The sequence below is a fragment of the Phocoena sinus genome, chromosome X (genome assembly GCF_008692025.1).
Source record: "Phocoena sinus isolate mPhoSin1 chromosome X, mPhoSin1.pri, whole genome shotgun sequence".
Classification (NCBI taxonomy): domain Eukaryota; kingdom Metazoa; phylum Chordata; class Mammalia; order Artiodactyla; family Phocoenidae; genus Phocoena; species Phocoena sinus.
This window is the reverse complement of record NC_045784.1, coordinates 112,299,704-112,319,206: the sequence shown is the minus strand read 5'-3', so window position 1 is coordinate 112,319,206 and position 19,503 is coordinate 112,299,704. Positions and strand designations below refer to the sequence as shown.

Sequence of the window (19,503 nt, the reverse complement as noted above, 5' to 3'; positions counted from 1 at the left end):
ATGTATCACTCTGCCAAACATTTCTTTTTATTTAGTTGGGCTGAACACATATAGAAATGCACAATTCAATCAAGGATCAGGTTTAACCATAAACATTAAGGTTAAAGTTAAAGGGATTATTACTGACTAGACAGGATATTGTATAAATATGGCTTGGGATTGATAACAAGCTCTAACTATAAAATACTCATTTGGAAAGGAAGACAAGGCTATACAATGAGAGGAAGACAAAGATTCTGCTAATATATAAATGATAAAACAGGCCATTATTTAATCAAACCCACACAGGGCACTTTAACATGATGGACACTGAGAGCCTCATTTTATGCTATCCATACTAGAGGCAAAATTAAAGGATGTCATTCTAGCACTTTCAGAAATAAACACCTTTGGATAGAATCTAAGGCAGAGGCCCCTTATAGCAAATATCAAACTATCATGGATAATGTTATAATGAATCTTCAGCACACTTATTAAAATGCATTGAATTAAAACAAAATTGATTTGCTCACTGTCTATCTTCCTTCTCGATGTGGAACTCCAATTAAAATCAATAGGTTTGAAACTTGTAAGCACAGCACTAAATTATTAACACCATGAGTTCTTTTAGAAAATTAACACTGAAAAAGTGGAATTTTACATAGACTTACCTTTTCATTCTTCATGAGAAAGTCGTTGCAGTATAATTTCCTTCCAACATTTCCCTCTTTAATCAAATCTATACTTTGAACGAATTTAATCAAATAGTATTTGCAAGGAGTTACCCAATGGAATCTTAGGACTAAGGAAATTTATCTCTTGGGTCCTGCTGGCTTTAACATTCTTTGATCCCAAGAAAATGATACCGATGGCATGATGTGTCAATAGCAAAAATTTTAATCTTGGCCAGCCCTAAGAATGGAGCAGAGAGATTATAGAATGCTCTGAAAGAATGTTCCCTAATTTCTCAACAATCCATTTCCCACTTTTCATTTCCCCAAAGTGAAAAATATCATCACAATGTGTGTTTATGTGTGTGTATGGGTGCATGGCTAAAAGAATAATGTTTATTATTTTTTATGACCTATCTACTTCTTTAAAAGAATTGGAGCAGTGCATTAATAAATAGGAATGCACTCAGAAACGAAGTAAAGTGGGATGTGTATGTGTAACTGTTTCTCAAACCCATCTCCATCCTACCCTACACCCCACTGTCAATAACATTTGTGAATGTTCTAATCCCTATCCCTAAAGGTACAGATTCATCAGTTTTTAATCCCCATTGATCTGTGCTGACATTGCTGAAATCTATTCATGTCACCAAAGCACAATATTAGAAAACTAAATTTTCAAATAAAGGGGAAAATGCTACTGAAATTATGAGATACCTACTAATATGAGTTGAATTTTTTAATTTTTAAGAAATACCATTATAAACATAAGGCTGTTTACATATTCTCCATAAAACCATGGCTAAGGTAATATATTTTAGTAGTTGGAATAGATGGTCCTGTTCACTTTGCAATCAACTTAACGAAACTGTAATTCTCCAATAAGGATAATCAACATCCAGTACCAAATTTGAATACATGTACAAAATCTGATTTTGTCCTCCAAAAAATATGCTATACAATCTGTTTAGAAACTTTAAAGGACCATAGGATTTTAGAACTGGAAGTGATCTTTATAAAATACTTGGCGGTTTTGATTTTATAATGAGTGATTTCTAGCTGGGGATGGGGGGGGGCAATGACAAACAAGTAACCTCAGGATGCAGACAAATGGCAAAGTTCCTTAATTAGTTTGCGAACTGCCATAGCGAAAATCATCTTGATGAGCAATTCAAAGTAATTAGAATGCTTTGAACAGTATGCTACCCAAAAAGATCTGTGATCTACAACTTGAGCTGACTGGTACCCTATCATTTTACAGCCCTAACCAGAGATAAAGTACCATTCACCAAACAAATCTTTATGGCCCTCCCCAAAAGGACCCACAGAAGATTTTGAAAAACACAACCTTAGACGTCCATTTGTCTTTCCTTGTCTTGCCTAATTTCATTCCCTTCCTTTCTTTCCCTTCTTCCCACCCAGTCTTAAAGCCAGCTCAGCCATCCAGTGATGCCTTTCCTGACCATCTCAGAAGCCTCACTTGACTCATCCATCCTAGGAATTTCTGATCAGGTTAGTAGGGAGCCACTGAAAGCTTTTAGCAGATGAGTGAAAAAATAAAGTCTGTGTTTCAGGTAATTTCATTATTTCTGCACATTGCCTTGGAAAGTTGTCAGCACAACTTTCCAAGTGTATTTAGTGACAGAGGCCAGAATGGCATGATAAAAGAAGGGATGATGTCTGACATTTCCCAAGAAAAAAGCACTGCTAGAACTTCATGATTAACTAAATATGGAGATAAAGGAAATCAGCAGCAAATTACAAATAATGCCTGCTGGTCTTTTTCTCCCTTGATAATTTTGTGATTGACCAATATATGTTTTATGGCTGATGGCACCTCTCCTACTAAATCAAGTAGTTAAGTGGCATTTGGTAGAGGCTAATTACTTCATATGCTATGATCTGATAATTTTAATGCAGTTTTGATTAAGTACTATTCTCCTTACTGCTGACAAGGTACCTGAGATGCTAATTGTAGGGTGAAGACACTTATTCAGTACAAGGAGGAAACAAATGTGATTATATCTGATGCCTAATTCTCTCTATTCACTTTCCTTCTCTAATAGATATAGCTCCTTAATTTAAAATAGTGATAAAAGCACTCAATGTCTTCCCTCATAGTCCTATAAAATTCAGTCACTTTTATTTTTTTGCTATAGAAACTAAGAAAAATATTAAAATATATTTGTATATACATACACATAATTTATCGTTCATTTTCTGTTACCAACAGAACTTTCTATATCACTCAACCGTTAAATATTTTGTCTAGAAAACAAATAAAAATGTATTTCCCTATTAACTATGATCTGGAGTCTTTCCTTGAATTAAGCATTACAATAATGGGACCAATATACAAGTCAGTTACCTCAAAAAGAGAAACTTTCCTATTATCTTACTGTATACCTAATCCCAGAGGAAATACTATATAATGCTTCCTTTTTTTAGATCAGCAATTCTCAATGAGGTTCCATGCCCTAAGACAGGGGCTTGGCAAACTTTTTCTGTAAAGGGCCACGTAGTCAATGTCTTAAAGGCTTTGTGGGCCAGGTAACAGTCTCTGGTCTCTGTCATATATTCTTTTTTAACAACTCTTTAAAATGTAAAAAAAAAAATTTTTTTAGCTTTCAGGCTACACACAGACTGCAGGCAGGATTTGGCCCTTGACTATAGTTTGCCAACTGCTGCTCTAAGGAATCTACTGTGTGTAATAAATAAACTCCTCTCTAGTGCATCTAGAATGGTTTTAGTTGTGTCCTTCTTGGGAGAATTGAGAAAACATTAACTCATACCATTGTCTCTGTTTTGTGGTGCAGAATGACAATTGCAATTGAGAAAGGCTGCATTAGATTAACAAAGCTCCAAAAACACTACTGGAAGAAGGTGATCATTATTATTTTTAAAAAATACAGGCACTCAAAAATATTTACAAGGGAGAGGGGAAAATGCAAAATTTCAAGGAAACTTCCTTTTGTACAAAACATAAGCCAAACATTACAGCCTTACTACCTCTTAGTAGAAAATTAATTACACATAGTAGAAAAGTAATTACACATTAATTGCCTCAGGAGAAAATTAATTACATCCAATTCAAAATTTGCTTGGAATGAATACATGATCTCTTATCTTTTATAAATAATAGCCTAGGTCCAGACTCCTGAGCAGAATCCCCAAAGCTCACAGTTTTACATTTGAGGAGATGTGTGCAGGCATTATTTCACAGTATAAAGGAAGAGAATACACTACATTCTTCATTCTAGTAATTAGGAGAAGACAATTTAGTGTCCTACTAGGAAAAAAGAATTAAATTCTCAAACTTTGGAATCACTCGGCCATATTAAATAAGAATATTCTTTTACAATATATGGATCATCTTTTGAGTTAAAGGGGTTTTTAAAAAATCATCTAAAACTGTGCTTTATCTTTCAATCAGGATCATACTTACACTATGACTGCACGACACACTGCCATTAAAGAATAACACACAAGAGTAATCAAATTAAATTGCTTTGGGTTATACAGATTGACTCTCCCCAAAAACCCAGGCACGTGGATGGACAATGGGAGAAAGCTGTCTCTATCCTGGAAAGTGGGGAGGGGGCTGCAATCCCTGGGCAAAATACAATGTTGTTGTTGTTTTTTTCCAAGTATGAAGACATTTATACCTTTTAAACTATTGGAAAGTTAAAAGCCAACAATAGAATAATATAGTATTTGGTATCCATAAGTCTTCTTAGAAAAAAATAATTGGACTACAAACTTCTCTAGAATTCTTCTCCCAGCCAAGACATAAATCAAGTGGTGCTAAAAAGTGTGATTAAGCAAACTTATTTAAAAGTAAATCTGAGATGCTACACAGCCTTGAAATGCTCCAAGAAACTGTTTTAATCATTCCCTGAGGGAGAATTTTAAGGCCAGAACCTACTGGAAAAGTAACAATCATATTAATTCCAGTCATTTGGAAGAAAGATTTCTTCTCTTTAGCCTCCCCTTCCCCATCCCCAAATAACAGTCCAAATTAGTCAGATATAATCCAGTGATAATCTGGCACTTTTCCTTGTTAATGAAAAGTATTCATTTTGCCTACAGAGGGAAAAAAAGGCCACCCAAAATGACTCCAAGTGTCTAGAAACAATTTATTGGTGCAGTACACACGCCACCAAAATTGCACATCGTAAACAGAAAAGCAGCTGAAATCACCATCCCTATGATGTCAGCTCTTCCCCCTGATCTTTCACAAGCTTTCTCCCAACCACAAAAGACTCTTTACATTTTCTTGCCATAACAAGTCGATTACGTAAATGTAACTTTTATCACAGAAGTCATAAGCAACAAGAAAGAAATGAATTACTATTACCTCCCCAATTTCCTTTTCTGTTAGCTTTTTCTCCTCTCTGCAGAAAGTAGAGAAATTTCCCATTCTAAAAAATATAGAGAGAATTCTCAATCTTTAAAGCAAAAGACTACTTTTTCCCTTCCTAGGAAATACTGTCTTTCTCTTCTTCCAGTGTCCAACACCTTTTCCCTCACCTACATTTTCTGTCTGCTCATGAGCAGCAGAAATCCTGTGGTATTATGAAATTCTACCTTCCCAAAGCACGGTTTACACTGCAGCCTCCAAAACGATGTCTGAACCTCAGCACATAGAAGAGCCATAGCAACAGCGGTGATAGTTTTTTTTCACTTGCTATTACCAGAAATCACAGTCCGAAAAGACGACGATGGAGGTGTCACCTATGCTAAAACCTGATTCACTATTTAACCTGTTAAATCCCACGTTTTCATTTTATGTACCCTTTGGGAAGCCTGTGACAGAGTAAAAAAAGATCTTTCAGTGACAGTCACCATTTTTCATGAAGAGATAAATAGTTAAAAAAAAAGCAGCTCTCCTGTATGAGATTTTGTTTGCCACTAAAACAGAATCCAATGCCCTAACCCCCTCCATTCCCTACCACCTTAGAATCTAGTGTAAAGTACCTATAACAATTTTAGCTTCAAAATAAGAGTTTAGACAATGATCACAAGTTTCTGTTAACCAGAAGTCATTTGTATACTACTCATATGCCTCTGATTTTACTAATAGGTAAACAGATTTATATCTATCAAAAGCAGTTCCTTTGATGCAATGATTCTCTGTAAGACTATTCTATGGGAGAAATTAAGCAGAGAATTGAGAATCTTAATATAATCCTACGTAATGTTCAATCCAATTCTAATTCACTAAAACAGCTTAACACTGGTACTGAATTTCATTAAAAGTTGTTTTCCATGACCTGTTTACTGTATGGAATAGACTGCTGTGAGTCCAATTCCTTTAAGGATAGTAATAGTTTAAATATTAAAGACAGAAAAAGGAACTAGTGATGATAAAACTGCAACGTGTAAAATCCTGATAACACTGTTATGTATTTAGTCATAGGTACATATATGCATATGTATTTACCTTTTATAAATACATATTTAAAGATTTTTATAAATCTTTTTAAAGGTGGTAAAGAACTCTATATATTTACTATATAATAAAAATATTTAGCAAATCCATGGATACCATAATTTTTACTGAGTACATAATTTTTACATCAATTTTACTGAATTCCTTTTATATGCAGACCTTCTTAAATGACATTACCAAATCATCATTTCCTGCTTCATCCTATCTTTTACCCATTTTTATTTTGACAATGCACTTTTCTACTTTTTAAAATAGTTATGTCTAAATTTGGTACAGCTGACTAAAAACTCTACTGGCCAATGTTGAGCCTCATTTTCTTGAATAGATCAACAGTGTTTTCAAACACAAAATATACTTCATGTACAATATACATTTCATGTGCATATACACACAGCCCCCATCAATTTTCCCCAATGAAAACTTAATTTACCATCCAAAATAACGAAAAATGGGTCACAAAAGTAATTAAGTATCCTGGAAAAGAGATAGCTACCCCAAAAGAGGTGAGAGGGAGGCTTCCCTGGTGGCGCAGTGGTTGAGAGTCCACCTGCCGATGCAGGGGACGTGGGTTCGTGTCCCAGTCCGGGAAGATCCCACATGCCGCGGAGCGGCTGGGCCCGTGGGCCATGGCCGCTGAGCCTGTGCATCCGGAGCCTGTGCTCCGCAGCGGGAGAGGCCACAACAGTGAGAGGCCCACATACGCAAAAAAAAAAAAAAAAAAAAAAGAGGTGAGAGGTATAAGGTAAACATATCAGAATTTTACACCCAAACAAATTGTATTGCCTAAAGGGGGAGAAAGTCCCCTAGGTACTCAAGGAACTTATTTTAATGGCAATTAAACATCACCTAAAATGTGTTTAGAGGTACATTTCTACACGTTTTTGAACAACCTCACTGGTGGCACATCTTCGATTCTGAAGGATAATTTCGGTTTTGTTAGCTGTGTGTTCATTTTAGAAATTGAAAAGTGACTTAGGTCCAAGGCTGGTGAATGAAGTGGGGAATCAAGTTTGCTCACATTGTTTGGTGTTGGCAAACTCATTAAGTAGGCCCATTTGTTTCTCTTATTTTCAGTTCTAATCCTTTGTTTAAACTGAGCTCTGAGCTTTCCTACACGGCACCTGTTGGCAAATGGTAATATATTAATCTGACAGGTATAGAGAATATTTTAGAGAGCAGAAGCTGGAGTCAGAAAGGCCATTTAGGAAGTGGTTTGATATTTCCTTAATGATTCAGAAGTAACGTCCTCTCCCCTCCAAGAATTTCCATATGTAAACACAAGGTGGCTTTGGAATATGATAACTTTGAATGGGTATTTTTGACATAATAGCAGCTCAGAGTTATTACATCCGGGTTTTGTTGGGAGGCGGGAATACAGAGTGAGGGAAAGGGATTCTGTACAACAAAATTGATGAGATGTATCAAAATTGGAAAAAGTCTTTAAAATGTCTATCTTTGGGGTAAATGGTGCCACTTACTGGCATTTAGGAAATTGGCATTTTATTTCACTTTAGTCAAACTGCATTTTCACAAGTATAAGCATAAATAGATTTCATGTTCTTAATAAAAGTGTTTGCATTTGAAGAGCATTTACTGAGCTGTCAAACCTACCTGGATCAAGGAGCACAGAAGTGGTGGGTGACGGCGAGATTTTGGAAGCTACAAAACTTAATACAAAATTGAGTTCAGCTTCTTGGAAGGATGACTGAAAATCATGTTATTTTGATTTCTCACAATTTCATCTACTATGTCTCTCCATGTAGGACCTCCCATCTCCATCTTCACTCCTGAACAAACCTGTTACTAATTGCTTCTGCTTGGTTGTGTGGCCAGTGCTTCAAATTCAAGTTTTAAAAATAAACCCATTTTCTCCCAAACTCGACAATATCTTTGAGTCTTTACTCTCCCATCATGTTCTTGCCCTTCCCATATCCAATTAGTCACCAAGGTCTGTCAAGTCTTCCTTACATGGTGCTCAGAGTGGTCCCCAGATCAACGGAGCAGCTGGGAACTCATTAGAAATGCAAATTCACGGACACTGCAGACCTACTTGAATCAGAAACTCTGGAGGCAACCTAAATGTCCATCGACAGATGAATGGATAAAGAAGATGTGGCACATATATACAATGGAATATTACTCAGCCATAAAAAGAAACAAAACTGAGTTATTTGTAGTAAGATGGATGGACCTAGAGTCTGTCATACAGAGTGAAGTAAGTCAGAAAGAGAAAAACAAATACCGTATGCTAACACATATACATGAAGTCTAAAAGAAAAAAAAAGGTTCTGATGAACCTAGAGGCAGGACAGGAATAAAGATGCAGACGTAGAGAATGGACTTGAGGACATGGGGAGGGGGAAGGGTTAGATGGGACGAAGTGAGAGAGTGGCATGGACATACATACACTACCAAACGTAAAATAGACAGTTAGTGGGAAGCAGCTGCACAGCACAGGGAGATCAGCTCGGTGCTTTGTGACCACCTAGGGGAGTGGGATAGGGAGGGTGGGAGGGAGACACAAGAGGGAGGAAATATGGGGATATATGTATATGTATAGCTGATTCACTTTGTTATACAGCAGAAACTGACACAACATTGTGAAGCAATTATACTCCAATAAAGATGTTTAAAGAAAAAAAGGAAAAGAAAAAAAGAAACTCTGGAGATGAGGCCTGGCAATCTGTGTTTTAAAAAACCCTCCAGGTGGTTCTGATACATGCTCAAGCTTGACCATCACTGCCCTAGATCACACCCTTAACAGCTAAAGCGGGGGCTATTACAACATCCACTTATTATATCTAGCCTTTCCCTCTCCAACCCAGCCTGTTAGTTTGGAAGCCTAATGTAATCTTCCAAAAACAGACAACGAGCCATTGCTTTCATCAGTTCACTTTCTTGATTAAAAAACAACAACAAAAACAACAACAACTTGCTGTAGACTGAGTTAAAAATAACTGTCTCAGTCTGGCATTCAAGGCCTTTCATAATTTGGTCCTAACGTAGTTCATGGCAACAAGCACCTACCTCACACCTCTGTTATGGAAGGAACCTTGTGTGTGTCCCTTTATGCCTTTTCTCCTGCCTGTCTCCCACTCTCCTTTAAGGGTCTGTTCAGGGATGCCCTGCCCAGAAGCAAGGTAGTGCAGTGACAAAAGCACAAGTGCCTAGCATAAAGGCATTCTATAAATGATAATTCCCTTCCTTAGTCTGATGTTCCTTGGAATGCTACTATGTCAGTTTCTATCACATTTGGGATTCATTACTATTGCTCTGCATTGTTAGATGCCTAAATGTGTAGATGTCTAATCTCTTCAGTTTCAGTATAAACTTCTTGAGGTCAGGGACTCCTTTATACTTTTTGTATCTCAAAGATAGGTATCAAGCACTATGTCCTACACAATGTGGGTCTTCCAAACTTTGCTGCTAATAATTTTCTAGCTTAAATCACACCCAGTTGTTTCATGAAGACTAAGCGTGTAAAGACATTAAACCTGGATCACCAGCGTCCAACTTGGGAAAGTCTAATATATTACCATTAACTGACAGGCACATAGGAAGGCTCAGAGCAAAGTTCAAACAAAGGATTTGAAATAAAACTAGAGAAGCAAACAGGACCCTAATTAATGAGCTTGCTAACTGTTCTTCCCATGGGGTCGGTAGCACTTAAAAAGCATACGTTTGAAATATGCTTCTTTCCCTGAGGCTGCTAGACACACTGACTGTAGTCTCCTTAACCACAAGAGGTCAAAGTTCTATTTTCTATCCCTATACTTAGTAGCATGTGTGCATGCTTTGCTGATTGGTTTCTTTTATGCTTCTACTTAAAGTTAAGGCAGGCAGCAGGAAATTGAGACCAGGGAGGCCAGAAACTTTCCCAGCTCTAGGGGGCAACAATAATGATGAACCTAGCTCTGGGAAGAAATTATGACTTTATGGTTTCTACTGGCTCAGCTGCCCCAAATTTTCTTGCATTAATAACAACTTATGTCCCACTTGATTATCTACGTTGCCCATCCCTTCCCTATCACCCACTGCTATGTTATTTATACTATACTGCAGCAAGCAGTTAAATCCTAGCTTAATATAACATACTGTAAAGTGATATGTCCCAAAGCCAATGGCTTAATGGAAAGCCGGGGGAGGGAGATAAAAAGGCACTAACAGAGCAACTCAAAAATGCATTTTCAAAGAAAAATCTGGATGCGTCTAAATGTCCTTGAAGTCTTTACTCCACCTGCCAAAAATTCACTCCTAGGATTGTGTTACTAGGCACTATTGAAATCTGGTAGAGTAATTCACTAGCGTGCTTAGAAATTCCCTAACATATCTAGTATGGTATGGATTTCAAATCCAGTAAAAACTTCATTAAGTTGATACTGGGAAGCTATTTCTATAATTCAAAGCAACTGTTATTCTTCAGCTAGACACTCTATTGTTCTGTAATAAACAAATTGAAAAATTCAATGATAGTTGATTTGAACCCTACTTTTTTCAGTCCTTTACATTTTAAATTGATAGGGTTTTACAGATTTCTTTTCCTCACTTTTTTATAAAACAGGTGAAAGGGGAAGAGGGGAAAAAATACCACTACGAACACACGATCTCTGTTACAAGGATCTTAAAGAAAGGTTGAGAAGTTTTTTTCTGTAAACATTTTTCATGAGAAAAAGATAAAAACACAATGCCTTGGATTTCCTCAGCAGCACATTCTTGAAGGTACTTGATCAAAAAGGAGGAGAGTGGACATTTTAAAAAAGAGAATTAGAATATTTTTAACTCTTACACCTAAGCTGTCTATAGTTTTGTTTACTCTAGTCCCCAGGAAGTATGAACCACAATTTTGTTCATATTTTGCTAGAATATCCAAAGCTGTCGTACCAATGGCTAATCCAATATTTTAGGACACGAATCATTCTAATCCATGATCGTATGATAAATGAAGGAAAAGAAAGGCCAGCAGGCTGCTGTCAGAAGTCTGCTGGAACAAGTCCAGAAAAGGCTGAGGGAGAGTATAGCTCTATCCCCAGTAAGGTAAATGCTGGTGAGAGGTAATGGGGAGAGACAAGCAGGAATAGAGGAGAAGGATGGGATCTGCTCTGCACTAGGTTTCCTGGTTTCTCTGAATGTGCATTTCAGAAGATCTGCTTGAAATATATGGGATTTGGGGGAGGGACAACAAAGAGGATGATGGGTAGAGTTGGCCAGCAATATGCTCTTCTGTTTTTAAATATAAATTTGAAGTCATTTTCCTATTGGAGAACTCTTCCTATTTCATAGGATTGTTGAGAGGAATTAGTTAATATCTTATTTAAATGTTTGCTTTCTGTGGTCCCTACCATATAACACCTTGGTCTAAAGTGGCAGATGACCAAATGAGAAATGTACATATGATGGAGTGAAAATTTTAGCTGTGCATATTTTATTGATTTTTGTTCTTTTAAAAATGAGTTACCTCATGGCATTCCTCCAGAGACATTGTTTTATATGTACCTGTGGTAGAAATTCTTTGGGTCTTAACTACAAGAAATGAAAAGGAGTTTGTTGCATCACACCTAATAATAGTGTTAGTTTTTGTTCTCCTAACTCTGCTTTCTAGCAACAAATGAGTAAAACCACGACTCTTTCAAAAGATACAATTCATTCAAAAATTATCACCAAGCAGTTTGAAATTCTACTATTATATTTCTTTTTAAAAGGCATTACTTCCTGTAACATGTGAACATCCGTGGGAGAGGTCACATAGTGAGCCATTAATCAAAAGCACCTTAATATCAGTGAAATGTATCAGATTCTTTCTAATGTGACGGCTGAGACAGAGAAGTAAAGAAGTTTCTTTTATTTATTTGTTTGTATATTTGGGGGACGGGGGAACAAAGGGAAGGAACAAGAGGTTATTTCTCCCAAAGCCATAAATTTGTCTGAAATCAGCCCTAGTTACTAGGAAAGGAATGAGGGCTCCTTTTTCTCTCAAAGGTCTTGCAAGATGAGAATGAGAGCTTCAGTGTGTGGACAGCTGATTAGTTACAAGTATATTTTGTTAGACCTATTACATGTAATACATTAAAATCATTTTACTAAGTATAAAATCTCTACATTGTACACACATAAATTAGCCTTCATGAGCTAGAAGAATTCAAGCATTACACAATATATTTACAGAAACAGAATGGAAAAAAGTCAGAAAAGTCTAGTCTATATGTACTGCACTCACTAGCCTACACTTTTACATATAATTCATACCTAACGGTATAAATAAAAGTAAGATACATGGTCCCTGCTTTCAAGAAATTTACAACCTAGTTTGGGAGACAAGTATAACATATATAATTAGGGAAAATCTAAGGCAGTATATAAATCAAGGACTGGACTGTCTGCTACTGACAAGGGATATAACAGGTGCTTGGAAATGGGAGTGATTTCTGTAGCCTGGAACACTCAGAGAAAGTTCATGGGGAAAGCAAGATGGAGACCTTGAAAATCAGGTAGGATTTGGCCAGTCAGTGATTGCTGAATTGCAACTGGCATGGTAGAACAAAAGGGATTTCTTGTTGGGGAGTAGAAATAACTAAGTACAGATCTGTAGAGAGGAGCCAGATAACAGAAAGTCTGGAAAGCTGAGCAGGAGACTTTGGGTCTGGTGGTGGTGGTATGTGTGTGGGTGTTTTGCGGGGGTGGGGAGACTGGATTTCAATAGAAAAACATGGGTTGTCAAGCAGGAGTGAGAGGGGATAATGACAGTGTTTTCATGTGATTAGCCTAGCATTGTTCTGTAGGATGAACTGCCCACATACATCATAACACCTTTGATGAAGGAGTTCAAAATACACTCCACAGATGATAGCTAATTCATCCTAATAGCACCTCACTGAGGCAAAGGAAATGCAGCTTTTATTATTCCCCATTTTGTAGATGATTTGCTCAAGGTCACTGAATAAATGAAAGGCAGAATAAAAAAAGACAGTATCACAATGTTCAATGGTTCCTAGGTACCAGCTAAATTATATTCTCTCATTTTCTATAACTCAAGCAAGGGAGGTACATGATGGACATTTGTCCTCATGTGCCATTTTTAGACCCTCATTAGTGTTCAAGGCACATGTCCTACCATGCCCAATTCCTGTTTACTCTCCGTTCAGCCCCCAGCCTGCTTACCCCATACCCTGCAACTACCTCCAACTCTCCCAGCTCACAGTTGTCTTTGATTATTCTGTTTCAGCTGGTCTTCTGCCACTATCATTAGCATATTCAACATCTCTGAATATGCTTCCCACCAACGAGGACAATGGTTTGGCTTTATCTATTAGTGCAAGCATTGCTCTCTACCTCTTTCCACCTCAAATTGCAAAGCTGATCAGTCCTTTCAGAAGGTGAAAGGAAGGTAAGAAGCCTACATACTAGATTCTGACACCAAACTGAATTCTTTCTCCAATTTAGGTTTCATGATGAGAGTTAAATTAAGAAGTTCCCTCACCCCAGTTAACTCCTTCCCGATCCTGACACATTTTCTCATCCCTCCATGCTTTTTTTTTTTTTTTTTTGCGGTACGCGGGCCTCTCACTGTTGTGGCCTCTCCCGTTGCTCTGGGTGCGCAGGCTCAGCGGCCATGGCTCACGGGCCCAGCCGCTCCACGGCATGTGGGATCTTCCCGGACCAGGGCACGAACCCGTGTCCCCTGCATCGGCAGGCGGGCTCTCAACCACTGCGCCACCAGGGAAGCCCCCCCCCCCGCCATGCATCTTAAGTCACCCTTCCTTTTCTTACAAGCCAACCCTCCACCTATGCTTCCTGCCTCACAAGTGCCCTCACTTCCACATGCTCTCTGGCACTATGACCTTTCCCTCCTTGGTGGCTCCCACCCTTCAGTTTCAAGTAAAGAAACTGGCATATAGTAAATGCTCAGTAAATGTCCGATGAATGACCAGAGCTCCAGATCTATATCTTCAAGTATTTGCTGGACATTTTTAAAAACAGCTTTACTGAGGCATGTTGAGATACAAAAAAATTGTACATATTTAATGTATACGATTTGATGGGTTTGGACATATGTATACACCTTTGAAACCATCACCACAATCAAGATGATAGACATACAGCTCTACATTTTTATTTTGTCATCCCACTGTTACCTCGAATTTCACAAGCCTAGAACAGAAATCATTAATGTTCTACTGGATCTGGCTCTTCTCCCTGACTTTCCGATTTCTTTTGGATGTACCATAATTGTCCCAGTTGCCCATATTCAACATCACAAAGGCTTCGATTCTTCCTCCTGTAACTAGCTAATTACAAGTCTGGTAATTATATTTTCTACCTCATAGTACTAGGCATAGGGAAGGCAATCAGTCAATGCAAGGTCCATTACATCTGTACAGATATGAATACCTTGTTGAAGTAGTCTCAGTAGATCAAACTGCCTCAAGTCTCTCAATCCTCCAGCTCATCCATTCAACCAATCTTAAGATTTCTCTTCCTACATACAACTTTGTTCGTTGAGCCTCCCTTACTTAGAAATGTTTAGTGGCTAGTCTGAAGGCCAAAACCCTTCCCTAGCATTCAAGAACCACCATAATCTGGACGCAGTCAAGTTTTCCAATCTTACCCCCTATTATTTCTCTAGTGTAATTCTTCATCATAGGTCAAGTGATTTTATCCCACGCTCAAAGATCGTGTGCGCGCACACACTTGCTCAGGGTATTTCCCTGCTTGGAAATGCCCTCCCCAATATGGATCCTAAAAATCCTTTGGGGGCAAGCCTTCAACTCTTCCAGTCAGCAACTTCTATTATAAAGTATCACAGATTTTGCATTATTTGATATTTCATGTGCTAGATTTGTCTCCCCAACAACATTTTAAGATCTTTAAGGGCAGACATCATGTAGTATACTTCTGTATCCTTCCCAGAACCCAGTAACTAGGTTCACCAATGCAAGGCAATGTTTTCCAACTCTTAGATAAAAGTCTCCAATAAAGTGTTCATTAATCCTTAAACTTCATTTCCATCTCACATCTCAAATAACTACCATTTACAAACTGTACCACCCTGATCATATTTAAAGATACATGAAGACTAATGTTTAAATTCTTTAGCAGGAAGTTTAAAAAATTCTTTCACAAAAGGCATAACACAAAGCATAACATAATAATACTTAGTACTCTAATTCAACATTTAACCTTATTCTCCCACCCACATTTTATGAAAGATTTAACACCCAATTTAGAACACTTGTCTTCATAAATACTAATGCAGGTTCTAAGGGGAAATATCTTAAACTTAAGTATGATTTACAACTGAGAACTTCAAAGAAAAAACATGTTTTAAATCATTAAAGAGTAAATATTTGAGTGGAAAGAAACAGGTTTATTGGCTTATTTTTTTAAGTTGTGCTTTAAATATTTTTCAAGAGTTTAGCTCCCGGTATGGAAAATTAGTTATATACTAGAGAAGTAAGCACAAATTAAGTACCCCAAAAATTCATACCCTCCACATTTGGTGTAATATGGCAAAAAGTTCATTACCACAATATTAAGAAATATTAACAATATGAGTCTGAATAACTAATTCACAAGGAAGGGTTTGAACTGGACCAAATCCTGGGTTTTCTTTCATCACTCCAAGTTTCTTTTCTATTTTAAACTAGTGGCAACAGAAATTTCTTTGTTTGAAAGTCAGGAATGCTGGAAGTCTTAAGTGATAGAACAGGTAGCTCGACTTCACGTCTCTCCTCAGGGGGGAGAAAAACACTGTGGATAAAGTAAATTTGTTTTTATTTCTGGAAAAATCATTTTTTCCATCAATCTTCATAATTCCCTAAAATAAACTGTTAAAAAGTAATAGGCCAGTCGACCACTTCACCCAGATTTGTGGAAATAATATACATGAATTTCAAGAACACATGGCTAACTCACATTTTCTTACTACTCTATAGGTCTAAAAGTTGCCCCTCTTTCACAAAACACGAGGAGAATTCTACAAGCTCGTGATATATTTCTGCATCTCATCTGCAATATTTTTAAACAAAAGAATAGTCAAAGTAGTCTAGGCTCAAGAGTCGCACTGCATGCCATCAAATTTATTTTTAGGATACTCCACAATTTTAAAAGTGGAAAACTTTTGTGTTGCACCAAGTGCGTAAGAACCACATATACAAAGAAAATGGAAATAAGAAGTTAAGAATTTACCATTTCATTCAGACAGAGAAAATGACAAATAAATATTCCTCTCCTCTTTTCTAATATTGAGATGATTGCCCTCTCCAAATCAGGGTAGACAAAGTAATCACAACTTTGGGCAGACATAAAGTGAAAAGCAGAATTTATCATTCAAAATATGTGATTCACATTCTAAACCACCTTAATTAAGATTTTAAAATTCAAGAGATAGGGAACTCAGATAATGAAACAAAGCAGGGAGCCATAATAAATACTGAACAGCAAGCAGTTCCTACACCATATAAATCAAATAAAGACAAATCAAATAAGGACCAGAAACCATATAAATCAAATAAAGTCAAGACAAATGAAATAAAGACCAGAAACCATTTTCTCCTCAGCACACAGAGTTCCCCAGAATCACAAACTTGATGAACGGGAGGCACTCAATCTGCTGACGCACGCACGCAGGCAGCGCGTGCACAATGGAGAGAGAAGTACCGAGACCCTCAGAGACAAACTACACATCCGTAACGTTCTACTCTTCACAGAATGGAAAGGAGAGCACGGTGGGAAAAATTTCGCACTTTCTTCCACATCAGACAGAGCAAAACTGTAGTTAGTAACGCAAATTACTAATTCTCTTGATATAATCAAAGGCAGAACTGAATGAATGGGGTGAGGGGCAGTGGCTGGGGGAAAGAGGGAGGGAAGGAGGGGGGTGGCGTGAGAAGAAGGAAGTTTGAGGCATTTTGTAAAGCTTGAATGGATCAACCTATAAAAAGGCCCTAATATTTCTCATTTCCCTTTTTCTTCCTTTCTTTTTTATTAACTACACAGCGACTTCCTGGGACTCAACCCAGACTTGCCCTATATTTAGCTAAAAGGCCTGGTGCTTAGGAGACACAGGCGTCCTAGGTTAGATATATGTCCGACACAAACGGTCCTTTTGGGGGAAAGTATTTTAAAAATCCCTTTTTTTGTGTGACCATGCATCAAATGTAACCAACTGCTTTTTTAAAAAAATGAATTCCATTAATTAATTAGTAAACTGAGGCCCCAATCCATAGCACTTTGATTTCTACTAGAAACATAAGCTGTTTACTACTCTAAACATTTTTTCTGAACGTAGAAAAAGTTTGCTTTCACATTTTTAGAAGGTAATGAGGCTTAAGTGTTTCTAGTCTCTGACCTATTCATAACTAGGTTGTTTAGACTGTCTAGCAAAGGAAAAAAAAAAAAATGTGAACGCTTAAAAGTCAGTAAACTTGGATAACATTTAGTAGATAGCTTGAAATGCACCGATTTAAAAACATAACAGCATAAAAAGTGTGTGGCCATAGCTTATTTCTTCTTCAATAAAATGAAAATATAATGGGAGAGAGCTGGGAAGATGTCGAATAAAAAGTTGGGTCCCAGGCAAGTAGTCCCTTGTTCAGGACAAAAAGCTTCCTTTAACCGCATTGCAACAGACCTCCTGTGGGAAAGGCAGGGGGCGGGGCGAGGGAGTCATCACCTCCGCTACTCTAACTTAGGACCCTGCATTTCTCACGCCACCCTATGGGCTGGACCAGGTTGGGGGAGCGAGATACAACTTGGCCCTGAAGCAGCAGCACCAAAAGGGGAAAAGAACTCACCTCGCTCTTTGCTCTACGCATACAGGAAGAGCCCAATTCAAAGCCGCCACCACCGACACCCCGTTGCCTTGCTCCGCCCCAACTTGTGTCGTGTGTGTGTGTGTGTGTGTGTGTGTGTGTGTGAGGGGGGAGCACCACTTGCGTTTTACCCCACGAATTCCGAGACACCTCCATCTCTCCCAAGTGAAGTGCTCCCACCTCCAACCCCCAACCGTACCACGCTCAGCCGGCGCAGGTGTCTCGCTCCGGGCTATTTCGTGCACCCCCCCTCGTCCCCCAGCATCCCCACCTCGCCGCGCCCCCAGTCCCTCCGCGCCCGGCCGGCGCAGTGCACCACCTAGCTTACACGCCGGGAAACACTGAGAACGCTCTTCCCGGGTCACCTGGCCGGAGCGCCCGGCCCGGCTTCGGGGAAGCCCTGGGCCGCCTCTCGTCGCCCGTGCCCAGCGCGGAGCGCGCCCCCGGCTCCCGGGCAGTCACGTGGACGGCGGGGGAGGCCCGGGCGTCCTCACCTGCATCCCGGGCACTTGGACCGCCACCGGTGAGTGGGCCATGAAGGCGAAAGCAGCTCCGCGCGGCTTCGGCGGCGGTGGCGCCTTGGGCTCCGACTGGCTCCTCCTCCGGGGGTAGGTCGGCGGCCCTCCCAGGCTTTTCGACCGGGGCCTGGAAGGACACATACGAGTGGGGTTACGGGGCGGGTGGCGCGCGCGGCCCGGGGACGGGAGGTGGGCGGTCCGCGGCGCGGCTCCCCGAGACTCAGTCTACCTTTCTGGCGCCGGCCCGCCGCTGTGGCAGCCGCCTCAGCTGCTGCTCCCCCTACTGAACGCTGGGCACCGTGTGTGGCGGTGGCCGGGACCTGGGCTCGAGTGATGCCGCTCGTCTGCTCCTCGCCGCTTTAGGAAGAGGAGGTGGAGGCGCCCCAGCCACCCGCCTGCTCGCCGGGCCGGGGAGGCGGTTGGGGGCGGTTCCGCCGCTGGCCCTGCCTCCGCCCTGCAGCCGGGCGGTGTCAGGAGAGCTAAGGCTCCGCGCAGGGAAGGGGCTCGGCTGGGGTGGTTGGAGCCCGAGAGGAGGGAGGCTTTCCCGGCCCACGGAGAGGAGAACCCGCGGACAGGGGGGCCTGGAACACGGCTCGGCCTGGAGAGAGAAGGGAAGAGTTCGGGTGACCCTCGGGGTCCGAGGGCGTCCCGGACGCGGCCACGTTGCAGGCAGGCGTGCAAGGGCTCGGGCACACGCGGCCTCTCAGAAGTCTTGAGTTGAAACTTGGCGGGTGTTGGAAGTCCTTCTTGACTCCCCGATCTGGTCGAGGGCGGGGACGCAGAGAGCCGCCGAGTCGGTGGACCCCTGCTCTTTCCCCAGCTTGGGGCCGGGCCACTGGGCGGGTCCGTGACCACTCTCCTCTTTCCGGATTCCCCGCCCCCAGACAGGCTTCAGGTGACTTAGAACTGAGGCTACCCCTACCTATCTCTTGGGCTGTCAGTTGGGGGGTTTGGTGAGGGCGACCAGACTGGGGCTTCTCTTCATCACAAGTTCTGCACATGTAAGAGAGAGAGAAGTTGGAAAACAGATGGTACATCGGCAGAAAAATTAATGAGGAAATAGAGGCATGGGAAAT

At 40.0% G+C, this 19,503-nt stretch overlaps 1 protein-coding gene across 1 annotated transcript in view; it reads right to left on the bottom strand.

The window, feature by feature from the left end:
• Window positions 1-19,239, bottom strand: part of STK26 (serine/threonine kinase 26) — a 62,445-nt gene extending 43,206 nt beyond the window's left edge. The window contains exons 1-2 of the mRNA XM_032620432.1: window positions 18,657-19,239; window positions 18,404-18,554 (exon numbers count right to left, since the gene is read on the bottom strand). Coding sequence (XP_032476323.1) covers window positions 18,404-18,445 — 42 coding nt within the window. The 5' untranslated portion in view covers window positions 18,446-18,554; window positions 18,657-19,239. The remainder of the gene's footprint in view (window positions 1-18,403; window positions 18,555-18,656) is intronic.
• Window positions 19,240-19,503: the final 264 nt, after the last annotated feature.